The sequence below is a fragment of the Quercus robur genome, chromosome 10 (genome assembly GCF_932294415.1).
Source record: "Quercus robur chromosome 10, dhQueRobu3.1, whole genome shotgun sequence".
NCBI classification, from domain to species: domain Eukaryota; kingdom Viridiplantae; phylum Streptophyta; class Magnoliopsida; order Fagales; family Fagaceae; genus Quercus; species Quercus robur.
This window is the reverse complement of record NC_065543.1, coordinates 52,675,763-52,699,891: the sequence shown is the minus strand read 5'-3', so window position 1 is coordinate 52,699,891 and position 24,129 is coordinate 52,675,763. Positions and strand designations below refer to the sequence as shown.

At 33.9% G+C, this 24,129-nt stretch overlaps 3 protein-coding genes and 1 pseudogene across 24 annotated transcripts in view; 2 read left to right on the top strand and 2 right to left on the bottom strand.

The window, feature by feature from the left end:
* The first annotated feature begins 1,909 nt into the window (after window positions 1–1,909).
* On the top strand, window positions 1,910–9,052 carry LOC126701955 (probable inactive purple acid phosphatase 27). Its single transcript, XM_050400438.1, has 12 exons — window positions 1,910–2,429; window positions 3,327–3,418; window positions 3,813–3,879; window positions 3,981–4,100; window positions 4,304–4,396; window positions 4,602–4,728; window positions 5,342–5,423; window positions 5,509–5,641; window positions 6,758–6,963; window positions 7,071–7,196; window positions 7,860–8,169; window positions 8,587–9,052. Exons 1-12 carry the CDS (start codon window positions 2,232–2,234, stop codon window positions 8,890–8,892), a joined length of 1,860 nt encoding a protein of 619 aa, XP_050256395.1. The 5' UTR covers window positions 1,910–2,231; the 3' UTR covers window positions 8,893–9,052.
* A 293-nt stretch (window positions 9,053–9,345) lies between these two features.
* LOC126701960 (uncharacterized) lies at window positions 9,346–14,871 on the bottom strand. Its single transcript, XM_050400442.1, has 7 exons — window positions 14,401–14,871; window positions 14,124–14,310; window positions 12,987–13,237; window positions 12,098–12,212; window positions 10,808–10,900; window positions 10,408–10,551; window positions 9,346–9,904 (listed from the first exon to the last, which is right to left on the bottom strand). The coding sequence occupies exons 1-7, from the start codon at window positions 14,745–14,747 to the stop codon at window positions 9,788–9,790; spliced, it is 1,254 nt and encodes a 417-aa protein (XP_050256399.1). The 5' UTR covers window positions 14,748–14,871; the 3' UTR covers window positions 9,346–9,787.
* Window positions 14,872–17,050: 2,179 nt separating this feature from the next.
* Window positions 17,051–24,129, top strand: part of LOC126701963 (uncharacterized) — a 38,114-nt pseudogene continuing 31,035 nt past the window's right edge.
* Window positions 22,165–24,129, bottom strand: part of LOC126701953 (uncharacterized) — a 73,822-nt gene continuing 71,857 nt past the window's right edge. For all 22 annotated transcript variants that reach the window (XM_050400425.1, XM_050400436.1, XM_050400416.1 and 19 more), the window contains 2 exons: window positions 23,441–23,629; window positions 22,165–22,570 (listed from right to left, as the gene is read on the bottom strand). In XM_050400425.1, coding sequence (XP_050256382.1) covers window positions 22,442–22,570; window positions 23,441–23,629 — 318 coding nt within the window. In that variant the 3' untranslated portion in view covers window positions 22,165–22,441. The remainder of the gene's footprint in view (window positions 22,571–23,440; window positions 23,630–24,129) is intronic.

Sequence of the window (24,129 nt, the reverse complement as noted above, 5' to 3'; positions counted from 1 at the left end):
AATTTACAAAAGAAAAAAAAAGTGAAAAAAATATTTACCCAGTACTTGATTTCTTGAAAGTAAAGTACCATATAAAAAAATAAAAATAAATCACTTCATCGTCCACACTTTAAAAACTAATAACTATTTTAAATATTTATAATCCACTAAATAAAATAAAATTTACAAAAGAAAAAAAAAATTACCCATTACTTGATTTCTTCAAAGTATACCATACAAAAAGAAAAAAAAATCACTCTACAGTCCACACTCTAAAAACTAATTATTATCTTAAATATTTATAATCCACTTAATAAAATAAAATTTACAAAAGAAAAAAAAAATTACCCAGTACTTGATTTTTTCAAAGTAAAGTACCACATAATAAAAATAAAAAATAAAAAATAAATCACTCTACAGTCCACGCTCTAAATATTAATTACTATCTTAAATATTTATAATCTACATAATAATATAAAATTTAAAAAAAAAAAGTTTAAAAATTTTTACCAAGTACTTGATTTCTTAAAATTAAAGTACCATACGAAAAGAAAAAAAAAATCACTCTACTGTCCACACTCTAAATACTAATTATTATCTTAAATATTTATAATCTACTTAATAATATAAAATTTACAAAAGAAAAAAGATGTGGAAAAAAAAAAAAAAAAACTACCCAGTAATTTATTTCTTGAAAGTAAAGTACTATATAAAAAGATAAATCACTCCACAGTCTATACTCTAAATACTAATTACTATCTTAAATATTTATAATCCATTTAATAATACAAAATTTAGCTACATAGAGCTTTAACCTTTTTTGAGAATAAACAGCAGACACAAATGTTTAATCTTTGATGTACACAACTATGGAGGTGGGTTAAACCTTGTAGGTTTTGAGCTACATGTGGGTGGAAAGTTCAAACTTGGGTCATAAATCATAATGGTTGGGCTTAGGCTTTTTGTCTATTTTGAGAAGGTAGTCATTTGTTTCTAGAGAATTGCATTTGTTTGGTCTAATCATCAACCTCAGCCCACACCAATAACTAATAATAAAAATAAGTTACCATAAGTTATTAGGAAATAGTTTAAAAACTTAATGAAAAATGTTTAAAAAACTAAATGGAAGTTTAGAGCGTCACATAGTAAGACCTCATGCATTCCCACATGAAGTCTCTACTTTTATATAAATATATATATATTGATTATTTCAAACTATGCCGCTACCAAGAAATTTGTAACTTAACTAATTAGTATCTTCTAATGTTTTCAAGACTTCCTCAATTCAAATCTCTCTCTCTCTCTCTCTCTCTCTCTCTCTCTCTGTGTTTTAACTATCAAATTATAAAAATAATTAAGTAAATAAATCAAAGAGAGATAATCAAAGATTGGTCTGGTTGTGTCATATTTGTATTCTAATTTTCTTCAAGTATTTGACCTTTGTATACTTCATCCCTTTCCATATCACACGGTCTTGGTGGTTATAAAAATGACACTTGTCTTATAGCTGTGGATCCACTTGCCTTTTTAATTGCCCTTCAAAGTAGTGGTCTCCCTTTATCCCTCTATTGACTGGTTGTTCTTTTTTTGGTACCAAATTATTTAATACCTTGTTTAGATGATGTGTTATCTATTTTCTACACTCTGTTTCAACTATCAATGGGACACCTATCATTCTTTGTTCAAGTAAATTTCATATTTATATAGTAAATATATACAAAAATCCTATCAAGATCCTATTTTTTTTAATAGGTTAATCCATTTTTTTTGTTCTAAAGACAAAATAGAATTTCACAATTTTTTCACTGATTGTGTTACTAAACTCTCTTTAACTTTTTTTTTCTTTTTTAATCATTGATTCAAATTAATTACATAGCCCTTTCAAATATATATATAACAAAGAAAATAGGAAATCTTTGTCGGGTAAGAAAACCAATACTGGGAAACAGGAAACATTATTCCCACGTAAAGTAAGTTACGTAACACTTGCAATTTGTAAGGTTTTTCCTTTAAACTCCAAAAAACCTTTCTTGCTTTCTTAAACTTCAACCTACCTTTCTCTGCTTCTTAACACCAAATGAAATTTTGGAGTAGAAAAAGAAAAAAAAAAAAGTCAAACACGGAAAGATAATTAAGACACAGGAATAATTCTAGGAATCTAGAATAGCATATGATCATCTAGATTATATGTACAAGTTATATATATTAAGGTCCAGTGGTCAGAATAATATTTTTAGACTTCAATTACAGACATGGAAGAGAGGACTAGTTACCTAAAGTTCTTCAGGGTTGTGGTTCTTTTTCTTTTGGGGTTGAGAACTAGCTCAGCTTTTTGCGTTGTTGGGTCGACTGACGAGCAGCCACTGTCCAAGATAGCAATGCACAAGGTCACTCTTGGTCTCCGTGAATCTGTGACCATTAGAGCTAGCCCAGTTGTTCTTGGGTTACAGGTACTTACAAATTTCATTTCGTAGTCCTACAGCAAATTAAAGATTATAGAAGATAATCATATGATAATATATGTTAATCACGTGCATTTGTATTCGCTTTACTAATTGCTTATTTGCTAAAAGTGCTTTATAAAAATATGGGAAAATGTTTTTTTTAGTGTGGGTCATTAAAATAAACTCCAAAAAAGCTAGCTCTTCTTGCACTTGCCAAATCATTTTGTAGCAAAGAGTCAGACCAAATATTATCATGATTTGCTTGATATAAGAACGAGATGAGCTTATTAGATTGAAAGTGATGTGGGGTTTGGAATTTAGTAATTTGCTTTAGCTCATTAATAGGCATAAATGTTGTACTTAATGTACAAAACTCTCACATTTTCTCGGTTTAGAAGAGGTGATTGGTAGATAACGTTACCCCCAATTTTTCAATTGAAGATGTTGATTTCCATAGCTCATTAATAGGCATAATGAATCTCAACCAGATTGTCCAATTTAAGTGGCACAATGATTATACCAATCATATGAAAAAGTGATTGCTAGTTTCCCTGTTATATGATTTATATTGTGATATATTGATGGTCCATAGACTTGATTTGATAGGGTATAAATTTTTTGACTAAATTGAAAATTGTACCCTTAGACTTTTGGGTCATTTTGTTTTGCCCCCTAACATTTAAGAATTTGAATTTGGAACCTTAACATTATTTAGTGTTTTGAAACAAGACAATTCAACCATAACCATTGATGAGGTAGCCATAAAATTTTGGATTTAAATTGTTAACATTATGTAGCATTCATCATGTGAATCTCATAGAACTTAGATTGGTCATGTTCAAGCTTTTATTTCAATGTTCAAATATAGAGGTATGATGTGTGTTTTTCTATGTATGATTACAGGGTGAGGATACTGAATGGGTGACTGTGAATATTGTAAATCCAGATCCATCTGAGGATGATTGGGTTGCAGTTTTTTCTCCAGCAAACTTCAAGTAATGTGCATCTCTCTATATATCAGTATGAACAGTCTAGCACTCTAGTTAGTTCTTTTCTGTACTCAAGATTGAATAGAATAGTACTTATTAACTGGGCTTTTCAAGAAGTGAATTTTTTTCAAGATTTTCACCAAGATGTAGATTATGGTAGTAGGACCGAAGTTGTGTCCAAAGGAATAATGCCAAAAACTGTGTTTTTTTTTTTTTTTTTTTTTGGGTTTGTTAATGCATAATTGAAAGTATGACTTTGGATAGAATTAAATAGCAGAAAAAGAATACTTGTGATCACTAGTCTATTGACGAGCCATAGCCAACCCCAAATGTTGGAACTAAGACTTGGTTGTTATTGTTGTACTGCATAAATTAAAGGAGTTTTGTTTTGGAATGGCAGCGCATCAACCTGTTCACCAGTGAATGATGAAGACCAGACTCCATATTTATGTTCAAGCCCAATAAAGGTGTGTACCATGGGGATTGTAGAATTGGGATTGATGTAGAATGTTAAAAAGTTTGATTTTTATTTATCTAACCTATGTGATATTTGGTATCTTTGTTACAGTACAAGTATGCAAATTCCTCCAGAACATACACAAAAACTGGCAAAGCTTCTTTGAAGTTCCAGTTGATCAATCAGCGAGCTGATTTCTCATTTGCATTGTTTTCAGGCGGTTTGTCAAATGTGTGTAACAATTTTGATGTTCTAGTGCTTCATAAATTTGTTTGTCTTATCGTCAGAATGTTATTGTTTGTCTTCTATCTTTCTCACCTTAAATCTTTGTGAAGGTGCATACTTTTTCAATGCTACTTACTACCTCTTACTTTCCAGATTAACGAATTTTCATTCATGTGGACTAATGAGTAATTATGTTATTGAAATTACAGCCTAAACTGGTGGCAGAATCAAATTTTATATCATTTGCCAATCCTAAAGCACCTTTATATCCACGCCTTGCTCAAGGGAAGTCTTGGAATGAAGTAAGTTTATTCATATTAAAGGATCCTGTAAATTCTTCTGTTGAATGTTGAATACTAGGTCCCAATTCCTGCACAATATATTTACCAAAAACAAAATTGTTATTTTTTGTTCCTTTATTTTTTTGGTATTCTCTTTTTAGTATAGTTTGGGCTTGTTGGGACATGTACTAGCAGAAATTTGTACTCATTTTTTTAAGATATGCAGATGACAGTAACCTGGACAAGTGGCTATAGCATTGATGAAGCTGTTCCATTTGTTGAATGGGGCAAAGGAGAAACTCAAACTCAATCCCCAGCTGGAACATTGACAATTGATCAGAACAGCATGTGTGGTATGATTCATTTCATCTATGCATGATTGCACAACACTGCCTAGTTTTACTACAAATTGCATTTCGATCATACAATGCTTTATCCATTTAGTTCAATCATCAGTTTTTAGTGGCATTTGAGAATGAAATTCAGTAAAGGATTTGACAGATTCTGAAAAATTATACTCTTAGTCCTTAATATTTCAAGATTCTTCTGTATTTAAAGTATACTTCCTTGTTCCTGAATTGCTAATGAACCATGTTTCTTGAAGAACTCATAATATTTCAGGACAAACCAAGTCCTCTTATTTCTCCTTTTGCCTTGAAAGAAAAGCCAATAGAGTCTTCTCAATAAATATTACTTCATTGCACCCATTTCTATTCCTCATTAGAATATAGCAGAATGTTTATGCTTCAAAATCCTGCCAATTCATGAAATTATGTATTGTCAGAATTGCTTATTTCTTCTTCCCAACTGAATTTGTTTTTATTTTCAACCACTTGAAATATAGGTTGTGCATGAGTTCTTATCCTTCTTAAGGACAAACTGTTGAAACAGACTTCATTGCACTATGATAGTTCAATTAAGTGGGTATGCAGTGTTGCATAACCAAAATTCCATGTTATTCTGTAGGTTCACCTGCACGGACAGTAGGCTGGCGTGATCCTGGTTTCATACACACAAGTTTCTTAATAAATTTGTGGCCTAACTCAGTGTATGTACATAATTCATTTCCTTGAAATTGAAGTATCCTTAAGTGATGATAGTATCTGCTAATGATTGTTATGTTGGTATTTCAGGTACACTTACAGGATGGGCCATGCCTTATCTAATGGTTCATATATCTGGAGCAAATCCTATTCTTTCAAATCATCCCCATATCCTGGACAGGACTCCCTACAACGTGTAATAGTATTTGGCGACATGGGGAAGGTATCATTGAGTATTGATGGAATGAAGTTTTAAATTTTAACCAAGGAAAAATACATTGATCAAAATGGTCACCTTTTGTAAGGAGAAATCCATTGCATCAAAAATTTACAACTACAATGTCAAGACGTCTGTTAATGTAAACATCTACTAAGATATTTTCTTCTCACAAGAAATATTGGCCAAAGTGATGAGATATGAGCTTATACTTTCAACCGTAGTAGTTTCCTAGTGCATATAACTATCTTTGGTTTATTGATTTGATTAGATTTTTCCTCATTGCCTTGAGACACTATATTTCATTATTTATCCCATATAATAAATTCTTGAGGCCATAGGCAACAAATATCATTATATGCCCTGAATTGACGTAGTTGGAGGATTGTCTTATCATCTGGGTTTTAGAATTGAAATCAAATCACATGCTTCTTCTCCTTCTGTGCATTATCATTCTTTTAGTTGATTTTGAAAGTCATTTACTTTTGGGATTTACTTAAGGAAGGTTCAATAAAATGCAAACATCTGTTCTGCTTCCTGACTCTTTAGTGTTCTAGCTTTGATTACTAGGACCAGGGGACCAAGTTGATTAAAAGCCATGATATTTGCTACAGATTTCCATGAATCCATATACATTTATTCATTCTGTGCTTCCAAAATATATAGAAAAACCTCTTGAGTCCCATTTAGACAACAGCTAATACAGAATGATTAAATGTGCTTTTAAATATTCTTATACCAAGATATAGGACTAGATTAAGCTTACACCTTGAATCAATCTGCCAACCTTGCTAGCTCTACATTCATTGTACATTTTACAAATAGAATCAATAGCTCAGAAATTTTTATAAAAATAAAAATAAAATAGATGGACACCAGCTGATATATTGACAATTTGCAAAATGGGTGGAAAAGATGTTTCTGAAAGATGTCATTTGCTGATTTTTGAACTAGATAGGAACTCACATTAGGGAGGGTGCTTAAGAACCCTTGTTTGGAGTTTAAGACTCAAACGCAAGCCCTTCCCTTGCAGTTATGTGTGTCTGTGTTGTTAGCTAAATTGAGTTTCTTGCACATTACAGATGGCAAAAAGTTAAGTTCATCTGTTCTTGTATCTTTCAGGCTGAGCGTGATGGTTCAAATGAGTATAGTGATTATCAACCAGGTGCATTGAATACTACCGACCAACTCATCAAGGACTTGAAAAACATTGACATAGTTTTTCATATAGGGGATCTTTCTTATGCAAATGGATACATCTCACAATGGGACCAATTCACATCACAGGTGGAGCCCATTGCATCAACTGTCCCATATATGGTTGCAAGGTTTCTACAAAATGTTCATTATTTGTGCCATATATTGTCCCCTGAAATTAGATTTTTTTTAATTACTTGATGATATTGGTTAACATATCTTGTATTTGATCTCGCAGTGGTAATCATGAACGTGATTGGCCAAATAGCGGATCCTTCTATGAAAATATGGATTCAGGTGGGGAATGCGGTGTGCTTGCTGAGACCATGTTCTACTTTCCTGCTGAGAACAGAGCCAAGTTCTGGTAAATTGAATATGAATTTTTCAAGTTATCTTATGCATTTCTAAGAATGTTGAAATATTAGGATGAGGCTCAACAATGTAGGAAGGCACCCACACACATACATGGATAACCTCCCTTCTCAAGAATACATGTAGAGAATCCTTCGGAACTAGTACACAAAAGAAGGTAGATTAAGTACAGATAGTTCGTCAGAAGGTCACTCCACCTAATTACCTTGCCATTGCGCTTATCCACTAAGCTTTTGGTGACTCGGTGACAATATTACTTGGTGCTATATTTATATATATATATATATATATATATTTAGAACACACCTTTAGCAGCTAACAACGGTTGGTTTCCTCAAGTTAAGGTTCACATGTTTTGGAGCAAAGCCATATCTTCCTTTATGGCATATTGATATGTGTGAGAATTGAGATGTGCCAGCGCACACAAATTCTCCTGAGACATTTAAATTTGCAAAGCATTGTTATTGTCTATTTTTATATAGCCAGTTCCTACGAGAATGGTAGGTGTGTTTGGTTAGACCGATAAGGAGAGGAGTTGAATTCCTGTCATACCTTGTCCCACACATCAGTTTGGTTCATTTTATCCACCATCCTTTGTTCTCTATAGAGCAGATAATTTTGATTTGAGATATCAAAATTTTAATTAAATGTGCAGGTATTCAACAGATTATGGAATGTTTCACTTCTGTATAGCTGACAGTGAGCATGACTGGAGGGAGGGAACAGAACAGTACAAGTTCATTGAGCATTGCCTTGCATCTGCAGATAGAAGGAAACAACCGTGGTTAATCTTTGCTGCTCATCGTGTTCTGGGATATTCCTCAAATAGTTGGTATGCCCAGGAAGGATCATTTGAAGAGCCAATGGGAAGGGAAAGCTTGCAAAAGCTATGGCAGAAGTACAGGGTAGACATTGCATTTTATGGCCATGTCCATAACTATGAAAGAACATGCCCCATTTACCAGGTATGGCTAGTAAAATATATACAGAGAGGTTCTATGAATTCCATGCAAACATGATTACATTCCGTGGCTTCATCCATGTATGTGTAGATTTTTTTGTCAAGCACGCATATATGCAATTCAGAAATTTTACTTTGAGTTATTTAGCAATATATGCAACTCGTGCCATACCATCATTCAAGGCTGCATTCCATCTTGAACTATTAATTTCTTACCTGCATTAGAGAAGTTCTTAAAGTACTAGCTATAGCTGGTCTTTTTGAGGATACTTTACTCCTTTCCAAATTTACACTTTAAGCAATTCCCAACTGCACTGTTAAATATGTTAAGCCAATCATACTTTACCATTAAGCAATACCGAGTTTGAGATCACTTCCATGCCATTCTTCTAATTATTTTTCATCAATGCTGACGATGCAGAATCAATGCGTTAATTCAGACAAATCACATTACTCAGGCACCGTGAAGGGAACAATCCATGTTGTCGTTGGAGGGGGAGGTAGCCACTTATCAGAATTCACCACAGCAATACCTAATTGGAGTATTTACAGAGACTATGACTGGGGCTTTGTCAAACTAACAGCATTTAATCGTTCTTCTCTCCTCTTTGAGTACAAGAAAAGTCGTGATGGGAAGGTGTACGATTCCTTCACCATCTCAAGGGAATACAAAGATGTCTTGGCCTGTGTTCATGACAGTTGTGAACCAACCACTTTGGCCTCTTGAATTGTATCTTGAATTCCTCTCTCTTTTTTGTAACCAAAGAAAAAAAATCTTATTTTTTTATTATTTTTTAGGAAACTTATGCCAAAAGTATCAATCCTTCCATTGATGTAACATTGTCAATAAGAATGGTTAAAGCAATAGAAATTATGACATCTTTTTTGGGGTTGTTATTAGAGACTCGATACCAGCTGCTGTGCTAAGACATATAACTCAAAGCAATGGCTGGAACTAATACTGGACCAAAGTTCAAAAGAAGAAAAAAGTGAAAGAAAAATCATCAGTGATACCTCCTTGTCCCATTGATTGTGTTCCCTTCCAAAACTAATATTGTTGTCAAATCACCTTTTATTAATTAGAATATGATACCAAAAAATAATTTTTTTTTTTTTTTTTAAAAAGACCAGGAAGAGGATGTTGATTCTAATTAAAAAGCAATTGTTGTATCCAAGCTCCTTTAACAAAAAGGACAATTTTTTCTCCTTTCTTTTTCATTTTTGGTTCATTACACACCCATTTGACCTACGAATTATACAATGAGAAATAAACCTCTACTATCCCCTCTGTCCATAAGTGTTTGTGCACTGCCAAAATACAGCTACTTTAATCTGGCAAAATTCTTCACATTTCCATACACACGTATGATTCTGCAGTAAGTGGCTCACAAAGACATACAAGCATATAACCAGCCTGCTAGATCCAACCAAAATTCTCTAGCTATGACTGCCACAACAAACATCTGATGCATAGGAGCCAGCTTCTGTATTGAACGACAATTAATGGAGAGGCCTTTGGGAGAATGAAGCGCCTAAATGATCCCATACATAATATATAGCTTGCTATTTAATAGGCAAAAGCCAAGGACTGAAACTCGTATCACTATCTTTGACAATCACCATCAACCAACCATCTCCACATCAGAAGGTTTGTTTTCTTGATCACTTAATGAGTTAATAGATGCTAGTAGATCATCAATTCTTAGAGGAGAATGCCGAGCCATATACTGGAACATAACCTGCAAGTGTAAACAACAAAAAGATTAAAAGAGAGCCTTTTTAAGAAACCGCTTCATGTGAATATGGTCAGATTGTCAAAAATGTGAAGGCAAGGAGACACAGAGCACAGGAAACTAACTTTAAAAAAACATAGACACTAACTTTGCACATATAGTGGCATTCACAACCCCAACAGGAGGAATGAGTGCCAACTTCAAATCACACAGGAGGGCAAGCAAATAATTCCCTCTCGTCTTTTAATCAGTATACAATAAGAAAATAATCTTCTGTTCTTTTCTTTTAATTGAAACCCAATTTTATGACACGACAAGGGCATAGGTAAGCTTAACAGGACAACAGCAATGCAGGTACCCTAAACCTACCTTCCACGGGTCAGTCATGAAACTATCCCAACTCCCTTAAGGGTTAAAAGGTACCGCTTATACAAATTATATGGCATTCTCCTTGCATGTATCTACTTCAACCAGTTAAGAACATAGTTAAATGTATAAATTCTACTAACCTTGGAGTAACTATCTGCAAAAGCACGTGCTCGATTGGGCTTGCCAAGATAATGTAAATCTGCCTTCTCAAGCTTCCCATCCACAAAATTCAATCCTCCATCACCAATAGCAAATCGCAGGAGATTCCCTGAACGCGACTCTGTCTGGAATATGGGAGAAATTTAATATGTATATACTACATAGTAAGGAATCAGCTTGTTAAACCCACCAAAAGAAAAAAGCCACATAACAAAATAAAGCAATTCACTCATGTAAATATGCATAAAATTTTCTAGTCTATTTATAGGATGCATCTCAGTAGCTTAGTACATACCAACAATCATTTGAATCAGTTGCACCAACACTCATCACATTATACAGCATGGTTAATCATTATTTTGAAGTCTACAATAAACAAACCTGTTCTATAAAGGCCCGATCCAAGCAGCCAAATACTACAGGAGGATCATCTGATGTAGACAAGTTCCCATTATCTTGTAGCTCCAAAACTACCTGATCCAAAGAATAAATAAATAATCAGCCACTTACAATATATAACCATCTTTTTTACAAATAACTACAATACGTCTCTAGAGACATTTTATATATATAAGTAAACATCTCTAGAGACATTTTACATATCAACAGTCTTTATGAAGACATGTAAAGATCTATTTGACCTTGAAGTCTACATTTCTATAAGGCATTTCTTCAACCTAGTCCACAAGATCAAACTTTCAAAAGAACATTGATGATCATCACCTAGCATGATGCATATTCCAATTTCGAGAACTGTTTATCAGAGTTCACTGCTGGTACAAATTAATCTTTTATCGCAAAGCATTAACTTAAAGATGAATGATCAAAGTACTAACCCCAAGTCAACTTTATATATATATATATATATATATCACCAGCAAAAGGATGGTATCAATGATGCCCATTCTAGCACCATAGCAGGGCAGAAGAAGGTATAAACTAAATGGTTGAGATTAACATGTGGCTAAAATTTCAAACTCCCCTAGGCAGCCCATCCAAACAATACCTTTGATCCACACCATGAATTTAGCTGTTCAAATTTCAATGTGACCAACTCTTAATTAATGTTCACCATATGACATTTTTATGTATCCAAGCATCTAATAATGGAATGCTGTGAGAAGGACATCAAGGATTTTGAATTTCAAAGTACACATATCTCTACTCTGACAAACAATATGATATCAAAACAACATTAGTTCAACATTATATACATATGAGAATAGTATTGACTTTATTATCTATCATCTCCTGTTTGGTTGACTTTTCTTTTTCTTTTTCTTTTTTTTTGCATGAAGTGATAGGTAATTTGAGCTGCAGGGGTTTCAAACCCAGGTTCACACCACAAGGAGCCAGACATACCACTAGACCATGTGGTGTACCCTGTTTTGTTTTGTGGAAAAATCATGCCCTTATATAACATGAAACATGGAATAGAAAACAACAGAGAAAAGCAATATGACGATTTTAATACTAAAGGAAAAAATTATTGCCATAAACAAAGTAAATGCAGAGTAACACAGACAACCCCAAAAGTTGTCATGAAAATATCTGTTCAGTACACATTTTAAACATCTGATGCTTTGCATAACACAACACAATAGTCCATGTCCAAACTTCTTAAGTTTTAGAGACTGCAATGCAATAGGACAGAACTCAGTGATAAGATACCTGTTGTTGGCTTGGAACCTGTCCTTTGCTATCTGTGTCAATGACATATTGACTACAATTCTCATCCTTCCAAACTAATGCTAGTGGTGTATTTCCAGTCTGATAATGGGCATGCCTAAGAAAGAAAAAATGCAAATGGCATTAGGAATTAATAAATAAAAAAGGATTTTTTTTTCTTAGTAATTAACTAACATACCCAACAAGATATGAACCCACCACCCCATACTTATGGAGATTGGAAGTGCCATTGGCCCCCCAAAGGAATTCTATTATTCATAACCGAACAAATTCAACACATGGTAGGTACAATGATATGGCAACTATGGATTTAAAAATTGTTCAAAATTGAAACCAGCAACAACAATGAGACACATGCTATAAGTGATTGGACATTCATGATGATAAAAATGTGCTCCCTTGCACACGTTTGTTCCCAAGTCACATGATCAGACAAGAAAGCAGAAAATGAAGAAAAATGATCATGTACCCATGAAGAACACAATGAGGGGAATGGTTCAACAATGTGCATGCATCCACAATAAACCAGAGAAAAAACAGCATCTAAATTATCAATCCCAGCCCAAGTCAACAAACCCCGCATGTAATAAAACCCTAATGGCACCACAAAATAGCATACATATCCAAGCAATGCACTAGAACTTCCTAATCCTAGTCAAGCAAGTAACTCACCAATTTAGCAAGCCCAACCCATTTTCACAATAGTAAACAGTTCATACAGGCACTATCGACCTATGATTTTATTTATTTTTTCCTTTTTTTTAAATTGAAATTAACCTATAATCACATTCATAAGAATAACTCAGCCAATCTAACAATAAACATTCAAAGCATTTAACATTGTCCATGCTATAGAAAAAAAAGGTCATACTTGTTATAAAACAACAAACCATCCTTCACGTAAGGGACTGCACCAGTATAAGCTGCAGATAGACCAGCCTGGTCACAATTGTACACCGGAACTGGACTAAATCTGTATCTATGATACTGCGAAGGTGAGTCACATGCACCAGTCTCCGCAAGCTTGGAGCTCAACCAAAAGAACCTAAACTCAGCCGTGCAGTCATAGAGTGAGTACTCCCGCCAGCACACCATGTCTATCACATAGTAAGTCTGATCCGACTGCAAAGTCACAAAACCCAATTATCACAAAATCAAACCACAAATGCTACGGCAGATTTATTTTGAGAAAGCTTTTGCTAACAAGTTTAACACCCGATTAATGAATTATGCATGCAAACTAATGAATTATCTTTTTTAAATATCTATTAGAATAATAGTTAAAGGATTAAATTCACCCATTCTCAATCAACTTAAGCATTTGGGAGACGTGATATTATCATGGTATCAGAGCAAATGGTCCTATAGTTGAATCCTATCTCTACTCTACCTCCCCGTTTAGAAATTCTATTCCATGTTCAGTTTGGACCCACACATGAGAGAGTGTTACAATAAAGAATAAATATATTATCAACTTAAGTTTTTGATACAATTGCTAATTTATCAAGATCGTTTTATATTCCTTAACATGTGTTCTTAAGGCACTCATTAACAAACTAAGAACATGGACATGGGACATGGAAATTTTTGAAAAAATAGGACACAGATATGGCAAGACATGCCCATTAAATATATTTTTATTTTTATTTTCTATACATAATTAAGCATTTATTTTTCACATAATATTAAATATATGTATCAAATTAAAAGTAAATATTTAATTTTCAAATGCACTATTACTATTCAGAGCGTGAACGATCTCTTTGTTTTGTAAAAGGGTAATTGATGCCTCTTATTCTTGTGTCCCATCCGTGTCTTACACATTTGTTTACACATGGCTGGGACACGTGTCAAGTGTAGACACAGGTACAGCACCCCAAATGAAGTATTTGTACTTAATAACGAGTTAAGATAAGAGCAAAAATAAACAAACTTGTGCATTGCAATTCACAATTGAACAAGTACTAAGTAAAAGACTTTGCTAATCCATATGTATATATATATATACCTCATGAAAAATGCAGTCGAGTATAGAATAAGACTGAGCAGAGCCTGAGGAATCTTTAGTCCTAGCTCCACTAGGCAACGCAGAAGGAAAATGGTGCAGCATCGAACCATTTCTCAACCTACTCACAGTCGTTCCATTGCTCGACACCACAAAGCATCGCTTCCCTGCTGGCCTCGCAAACACATACCTACATATCAAAAACAAAACAAAACTTGAATTTAAATGTGGACATTTATGTGTAAATCGAAAACTGTGAGAGAGAAAGAGAGAGAGAGACCAGTCTTGGGGAAGTTGATCAGGGACGTCGATCATCCACTCGGGGAGCATGAGTTGTCGGGCGAACCATTTACGAGCTTCGGTGCCTTTCAGTTTCGAGGCGTGGCGAATGTCGAGCTCTTTCGGTGAGTCTGAGGGTTCGGTTTCGGGTTCGGGTTCGGTTTCGGGTGTGGTTTCGGGTTCGGGTTCGGGGTCGGAGTGGGGGTTGAGGAAAGAGGCTAAGCAGCGAGCTTGGTGTTGGGCGTCGCGGCGGTGCTGTGCTTGGCGCTGTAGGGAGAGTTCCCTGCGCCTCTGCTGGTCGGAGATCGCTGCTCGCTTGAACGGACGGCGGAGATCGTGTGGTGCCATTTTGTTCTGCTTCCACCTTCGTCCGTGAACCTCTTCTCTTCTCTTTTTTTGTTAATTTGGGAAGTAAAGGAAACCGCTGTTCTACTAGTAATTGTACCGGCGATGTTATGTTGTCATGTCAACAGGGTGTCGATTTCAAAATCCCTTTAATAGTATCGCTGTAATAAATTTTTTCTTTTAGGTGAAAAATTAGGATTAGCCACATGATATGAGGTCCAAATTTCACTTAGCTCACCGTTAATTTAAAATTTGTCACTTTACCCACTCGATATTGGTTCTATTATGCAGATAATACTTACACTATTTTTAGGTAAAAGAACTCCTTTAAGACTAAAATATAACATAAAACATATTAAAATACTCTTATTATCCAATGCGATTAATGATGATCAAATAGTCGTGGAATTGTTCTTGATCAACCACGAGGAGTGTGAGCTTAATGTGAAGAGTAATTTTGTGGCCAAAAGATGCCCCAAGGTTGTAATACCCCCCCCCCCCCCCAAAAAAAGTGGGGGTGTTTAAGTAAATCTTTTTGTGGAGTAAATTTTTAGAATTAATATTATTAAGGGGGTTTTTAGAAAATAAAGCTATATATAAGTTAATTAAGTCAACGTATAATGACAAATATTTTGAGAGAGGAAACTACCCAAAATACTCAAGTAGAGAAGGATTGATTGCACACTTGAGGTGTTATTTAAGGATTTTAAAGGAAGTGTTAGGGAGAAATTCTTTTGTGGTGAGCTAGCTGAGATAAGTAATCTTATCCTAATTAATTTTATTTTGCTTATACTACTATATTTTAACTACTGAAATTTGTTTATAATTGTTACAATTTTATTTAATTGTTTTAGCTACATTGATTTAAAGCAGAGATAAAGAATTATCACAAATATATTTGACTACTGAATATATAATTATATATATATGTGTGTGTGTGTGTGTGTGTGTGTGTATTTGAATGAGATATATTTTTGTTTGAGCTATGATTTGATATATATGATTTTGGACAATCTGATTATGTTTTGACTCGATACTCAGCCAATAGGGATTATTCATTGGTACTCTGATACCCAGCCAATGGGAGTTATTCATTAGTACCGAAACTAGTTCTATCTAGGATATCATGAGCCTATCGTGTTTATGGACCCAGCTAATGGGGGATATACATTAGCACAAAACTAGTTTCATCTGAATCTGATACCCAATCACGGGTTATAGCATGACCATAGTCATAAAGATTGTTAAGAATATGAATTATGTTTGAACTGTTTGAATTGTTTTAAGTCCTTGAAACTGCTTATGTTTTTTTAGAACTTATTGTAAATTACAACTTTTGATATATGGAAAAACTGATTATTTTCTAATCCATCTATGATTTATTTGTAAAATTAAAATATTTGATCTATATACAACATATTGTTTTACAGATCTATTTGCTTGATAGAACTTATTAGAACTTTGGTTACTTATTGAATTGTCAACTCACTCCCCTTTTCCCCTCTAGTTTCAGATTGTGAAGAATAGCAAGTTTTGGAAGTTTTGCTGTTGTGTTGTGAGCAGGGAAGGAAGTTTAGTGATTTTGGGATTAGATGGTCTTGTAATAGTCTTATATCTATTGGCCATTTGGCATTATGTACATGAAGTTGGATTTTATTTCTTTCGAATTATTGGAGATCTATTCATAAAGAAATTGTTGAGGTATTTTAGATTTATTTCATGTAATTTTTTAGGATAAATTTTAGTTGTTGAGAAGGCCTTGCACACTTATAGGGTGCTTACTTTATAAGCATGTGGCCGTTATCACGTGCTTATCTTTATAGTTGGGTTTAGGGCATGATAAAGGTAGTGTTGATGACTTGTTGGGCAATGTTGAGCCAAGGCCTTGGTTATGTTCTTGAAGAACCAATGAATTAGATTCAACGATGTTTGTCTTCGTCTATACTGATCATTTTGATATTTGATCTGGATTTATTTAAATTTTCACTTATATTGTTCATCAATTTTTACAAAGATTAACTCCAAAACAATTTGGAGGAATCTCCTCCAACGCATTACGTGGCAATTTATAAAACAATTTATATGTATTATTTAAACAAGTCACATAATTCATTAAAAAAAGTCATATAACTAAAATTGCAGGTGAAGAATCTCTTCAATTACCACATGGCCTAACTCTGTACTGTGTATTTAAGAGTTAGGCCATTTTAGATATACATCACTGTCAATTAGACTATTTTAGATATACATCGTCTGTTACTTTAAGTTACTTTAAGACATTCTTCGTCCTTCCCTGTGTGGGTTAAAAAATCAAGTATCATCCCCATCAAATCTTTACCAAACCAATCCTCACCGGATCTACATCATTAGTCAAGCCCAGGCCAACCCCAAGCTTAGCAAATTTAAAGAATCATCTTCAGCCCAATTGAACCCCAACTCAAAGTCCAACCCACCAACAACCCAAAAACAAAACAACTGACCCTTTCTAATTGCTATCCAGTCAGTCAAGCGGTTTCAATGGTAAAAAGCACAGAGGCGCAATAGGTGGAAGGAACTGGAAGTGGAACATGGGAAACTCTCTCTCACTAGCAGCTTCTCACTTCTACTTCTAGTGCCAACAAGGTTTGAACTTTGAATTGAAGTGAAGAACTTGAATAAGGAGTTGGGTTGTTTTGTTGAGGAAGACACAGTAGAGAGAATGGAGCGCAGTTTGTGGGGTCACTTGCCGCTATTGATGAGGTCGAATTCGAAAGGTCAGTAGAATACATTCTCCAAGCCCTTTGGAGAACACGAAAAACTGGTCTCGACCCCGCCGACCGCCACATCGTCCGCGACATGCTCCAGCTTGAAAACGATTCCGACCTCGACCCTGTATGTATCACCTAGTACACACGCCTCTTCAATTTAGCTGAAAATCTTGTCTTGTAATTTCTGTGTTTTTTTTTAACATGTTGCTGTTATTGTCATAGTGAATGTAATTAAAAAAATTTCTTAGCTTTGGTCTATGTTGCTGTTAAGATTTTATTTCTTCCTATCTAAATGACATGACAATGTAATAATGTGGCAGTAGCTGACCGTGTGAGTGGTGGGTCTTTGTGAAAGTGATAGGCAATCATTCATAGTCTCTTGACAAAAGTTGTGGTCTTGGAAGAACTCTAAATTTTCAATGAAAGGTTAATCTGAGTGTTTTTCTGATAATTGAATGTGGGAAATGTGTATAGTAGCTACTAGAAAAAGCTTGAAAGGAATGGTTTTGAATGTTTAAACTTAATAAAGACTTTTCTTTCCTTTCTATCTGTTACATGCGAGTACTTCATTCAATTTGTGTGAAGCAATGTGAATTCAGTCATGATTATTCACTTATTCAGTGCTTAACTTCATTTGCAATCTACTTTTTTTTTTTTTTTTTTTTCATGGTCTGTTGTGGATTCATAGTTGATCCCAAAATTTTGGTGTTGGGTACCTAGTGTATTTAGGTTCAATTTGGAATTTTCCTGTTTGTTGTTGAACTAAATTATCTTTTAACTAAACATGCGTAGAATGATACAAGGTTACTTTGTATAAAGAAGCCATTTTGAAAGTGTTCATCTACAGTGCTTGTTATATTATCACTATCTACTTAAAAAGGTCTTAAAAGGTGATCAAGTTTTCTAATTTGAGAATGAGTGTGAGAAATAAACATTAGATAGACACTTACTGGAAGTGTAAGACAAAAAATATGTTCAATTGTCTGTGTGATTATGCAGCTATTTACTGTTACTACTCATTTTGCAGCTTCAAAATGATGCACAGTCTCACTCGGGAGAATTGGATGAGAAGTTCCAATTAGCTCAAGATACTCTAGAGATGATGCTGAGTTCCATGTACTCTATAAGAGACCAGTTGTCTAACATGGTTAGTGTCATCCTTGATTTTTTGTTTATTCATTCCAAAATATTTTTCAAAGTGCAAATGTGGTTATCTAAATATGCTCTATCATCTTCCTTTCAGGATGAGACCTCAACCAGGCATTTATCCCAAGAAACCAATGTGTGTAGTTTATGATATGCTTGAGATACTGTGGTATGATTTGATTTCAAAATCTGTTTTTATTTTATTAGATTTCACTATATATGCTGTGTGATGAATGAAAGTGGCCAAATTACTTTACTTGAGAAAGATGTAAAGTTATGAACTTTGTTTGTGTGTGTGTTCTTGGGGAGTTTTAATCACCCAACCATGACCCAAGAATTTACTTCATAGTAAGGGATATCAAATTATCAATTCATCAAAAGCACCCCTTTTGCAGATTGAATGGGAAGTTTACTCTGTTGACTGACTGTTTCAACATAGTCAACCTTTGATATAATAGATAATGAATTCTGACAAATTTATGCTGATCTAGAAAGCTCATGACTAAAACTTGTTCCCACACACATATATATATTGATGGTTGGGGGAGGGAGGATTTGAACCTGGATGTCTCTATTGGAAATATCCGAAAGTGTCAGTTGAGTTACAAGCTCTTGGCATGTGTACATTATATTGGAAACTAAGAACTCACTCATAGAAGCTATAATCTGTCGACATCTATATGGCAGAAAGAAGAGAAAAAGAATTAACCATTGATGACATGCACTATTTGTTTGGCCATTTTGCTTGTACTTCCAGAGTAAAAGAAAAGTAAAAAGAAAACCATAAAGAAATCACGTGCAGGCGCATTTTTTATTTTAATGATGGTGTTGGTAGTGGTGGTATTCATGGTTGGAAAATTATTGAATACTTCCAAAGTACCATAAAGCGCACTCCCTCCTCTTACATGAACTGTGGGTTCACCATAAATTTAATTAGTGATACCCATTGTAATGTGAGAGGGGAGAGTACGCATTTATGATACCCCGAAAGTACTCAATAATTACCCTAGTTGGTTGTGAAGTGATGAAAAAGTAAAGGGCTTTGATTGTCTTATACTCCTTTTATACACTCTTCATTCACATTTTGTCTCATCATGTGTAAAATGTGGACACCTAGTGTGAATATCGTATGCACAAAATGTACATTAGGAATTGGAATGTAAAATGTTTGTTCTTGAAGCAATAGGTTTTTTTTTTTTTTTTTTTTTATTTAGGCAATAGTTAAAATGCTTAGAATAGTGCATTTTCTTCTTTAAGCATTACTGAGTTTGGAAAAGTTCTGAAAAAAAAACATAGTCTCACTACTATAGGCAAAGATATACATGTTATATTCCAAACCGTATGAGAGAAACCATAATTATTTCACTAAACCAAACTAGATGTCAGATTTATTAACTACTAAATAATTAATGGAATTGTTCTAGTTGGTCCTCTTTCTTGTCTTAAAAATAGTTTTTTTAAACATATTAATTGCAGTAGTAGTTCATGGGAGGACTATAGTAAAATAGTTGTTTGTTTTTTAAAAATGTTTTTGTTATTATCATAGTCAATGTAATCTTAGCTTGGTCTATTTTCCGATTAATATTTTAGTGTTTATATTTGTAATATTTAATCTTAATTATGAAATTGATTCATTTTAAATTGAGAGTATACTTTTTTGTCACCATTTTTCAGTCAAGTTCGTTAACTATGGTCCATAAATTTTCAGTTAATTTTTTTTTTTTTTGACATATACAATAGAATTTCAACATATGGAAACCAATTGATTTTTGTATAGGCTGGGATTCAAACCCTAAATTTCATATTCAATGACAAAATATTTTATTAATTAAGCTAACTAAAATCCACAACTTTCAATGAAAGGTTAATTTGAGTATTTTTTTTGTCTAATAATTGTAAAGTACCTACTAAAACAGCTTTAAAAAAATGGTTTTGTTACATGTGAGTACTTCATACAATTTGTGTAGTGTGAAGCAATCTAAATTCGGGTTATTTAGTGCTTAACATCAATTGCAATCCACTTTTTTTTTCATAGTCTCTTGAGGATCCTTAGTCAATTCCAAAATTTTGGGACATAAACTAGGTCATTGTTGGGTGTTGGAAATATAGCACTGAAAAACAAGTTTGATTCAGCAAATAAGATCCCAAATAATTAGCAAGAACAAAATTAGAGAGACGGTTAGAGCGATCTTACAATATTGTAGAATCACTTTGTGAAAGCATTGTCCCTAAAGTCTACCCGGAGTAAAACTCAATGTAATTAGCTCTCTTGGCTGAAACTATGCCTTAAACATGAATATATATGGCTAAAACTGAAGTGTGGTTTGCACTAGTAAAATATGTGGGAGAGGAGGAGCAAACCATAACAGAGAGGGTAGAGCAAAGCAGAGCATAATGGAAGAGCAAACCAGCTAGAGCCTAGTTTTCCATTAAACCAAAGAGGCAGAGAAGAGGAAAAATAAAAACCTCAACCCGAAACAAAACTAATATGGACCTGTGCGACCGGGAGGGACAGTGTGCATGTGTGTGATATGGATAAAGCCCACCATCTTAGGATATCAATCGTGGCCTACAAAGACATATAAACACATAAGTGAGTTCTCTCCTAACCAATGTGGGATTCACAGCATGTATAAAGTGTTTGGAACACATTCCCACACCAACATTGGGTTCTCAATGTTTTTAAGTTGAATTTACTGGAATTTTGCTGTTTGTTGTTGAACTGAACTATCCTTTTGATGAAACATGCATCGAATGGTTATTCTTGACTCTGTCAGGCGTCTTGAAAAGCTTGAAGTATGGGAACTTAGCAATTGCACTAAACTTCAAATTCTTCCAAGTTGTCTAATGATGAAATATCTTGCATCTTTAACACTTACAAGCTGCTCAAGCCTCAAGAAGTTCCCCGATTTTTCTCAAGAAATGGAATGTTTATAGTAGTTAGCACTACACTCCACTGGTATTTGTGAGTTGCTTTTGTTTAGAGCATTCACATAAAAAAATGTCATAAAATACAGCATTTAGCATCTTAAAAAGTTACTATATTCATTTTAATAACTCACTTTATAATACATCAAATATCAAAAATTCTATTTTTTTACCACTTCATTTAAATATTCTTTTTTTTTATTCTTTCTTTATTCTTTGTTTCCCTGTATTTTCATTTGATCATTTGAACGTAGCAAACATATTTTTTAAAACCCGAATTTTTTTAATGAGAATTTTTTTTTTAATTGAACAATCATATTTTTGAAAATCCTGACTCATATTTTTGGATTTTTTTTTCCTTCACCTACCATGTATGTTATTCATAATTTTTTTTTTCCTTCAACTACTATGAATGTATCTTGTGCTTGATGTGTATGAGACATTTTTCTCACTGACATGTGAGCCCCACGTTGGGCGCAATTGAAAATTTATCAATGATCACATATCTACTCCAATTGAACTAAATTATCAACCTGTCAAAACACTATGTAAACTATTTACATAAATCATATAGTAAACTATGAACCTATCAATACTCATATCAAAAGGCAAACATATTATAAATGCAACATAAAATTCACCTTCTCCACTTGAAATAGTTTTCAGCAACACTAAACTAGCAATGAAGTCCACAAAAAGTTCACAAACATAACACATGAAATTACAATAAAAACTCGCCATGAAATTGCCATAAATGATTGATAAGGTCTGATTGGAGTTGAGAATGAATTTCTTGGTCTCTAATAAGTTCACAACTTTGGATGAATGCCATACATCCATTTCCATGCTCACGTGACACTTGCATGGGAGGATTATTCACTTCATCAATTTAAAAGCCAAGATTTCATCTCCATTAACAGCTTCAGAGTTCAGCAAAAAAATAAAAAATAAACAAATAATAAACAGCATCAAGAGCACTTCCACAGCAACAAGATTTTGCACCTCCTGCTCATCAAGCAACCAAAGCAGAAGACAAATTCAAAAAGAAAATTACAGATAAAAGTACAAACACATGTGACACTAATAGTAAAATTCCATATCAAAGACGAGACATTTTCAATAGAGAAGATAGTGAAAGATAAGCAAGTATATGACTGCTCTATCGAGGTTCCTCTTTTGATCACAAACCATTATGGCTTTTCTTTAGTTATAAGCAAAACATCTGAATGTTTCTTAGAAGGGAAAAAAACAAACAAACAAACAAAACAAAATGCCAGAATGATAGTTGCAAAAAAAAAAAAAAAAAAAAAAAAAGTCAACTACATGATTTTATTTTTTCGCCGTTGATGGGGCAAGGCTTAAAGTGATGCTCATGAAAAGAATAATTACAATCATTTTGAATTCAAATCAGAAAATACAAGTCAACTTGTTAGGCTACTTGTATGGTACTTAATTACGAGTCTAGCTTCATCAATCAAGGTTGCAATGCATCGGCTATAAACATCATCCCTCTTATATTATGTAAGCACCAGTGGGACCGACACACAAAGAAAGGATGCATATATGTGATGAATGAGACAACTTTTCCTCCTAAGGGTAAACTCCCACAGTTTAGCAGTTATCTAGCTTCTTATCAAATCATTAGTCGATTAAAACAAGGCGCCGAACATAAAACTTTCATCTATAATTTTGAAAACTTCAATAGCAGTGATAGTTGTGTCAACTCCACCTCATGGAAAAAGTTGCTCGATAATAAGCTAGAGTCACATAGATAAAGCTACATCAGAAGATAGATATGCTTGAAAAAACATAGCATGCAAGGAATTAAAAGACAGGCCTAGGCTAGATGAGGAACTTAAGAGATTCAAACTAAACCTTTGTCTTTATATCGTTCGAAGACTGTACACGCGCTGCAAAGAGAAGCATTGTAATAGCATATTTTTCATCACCATTAACAGCTTCCAGAGCACTTCTCACAGGAGCTTCCATAGCACTTCTCCCAGCAGCATCATCACAGCACTTCTCCACAAGTTTTTGGACCTGCTGCTCATCAGGCTGCCATAGCTGAAGACAAATTGCACGTTACAAATGCATAGACTCAATTAAAAAGAAAATTACAGATAAAAGTAAAAACACGTGACACTAATAGTAAAATTTCATATCGAAGACGAGACCTTTCCAATAGTGAAGATAGTGACATATATGCAAGTATATGACTGCTCTATCGAGGTTCTTCTTTTTATCACAAGCCTTAACCCTTTTCTTTAGTTATAAGCAAAACATTTGATTCTCAAAAAAAAAAAAAAAAACAAACAAACAAAAACAAAAACAAAACAAAACAAAGCAAAACTCCTGAATGACTGATGCAAACAAACAAAACTAAAAAAAAAATCCACTGCATGATTTTGTTTTTTCGCCATTGATGGGGCAAGGCTTAAAGTGATGCCCAAGAAAGGAATAATTACATTCATTTCTTCAAATCATAAAATACAAGTCAACTTATTAGGTTACTTGTATGGTACTTAGAAATTGAGTCCAGCTTTATCAATCAAGGTTGCAATGCA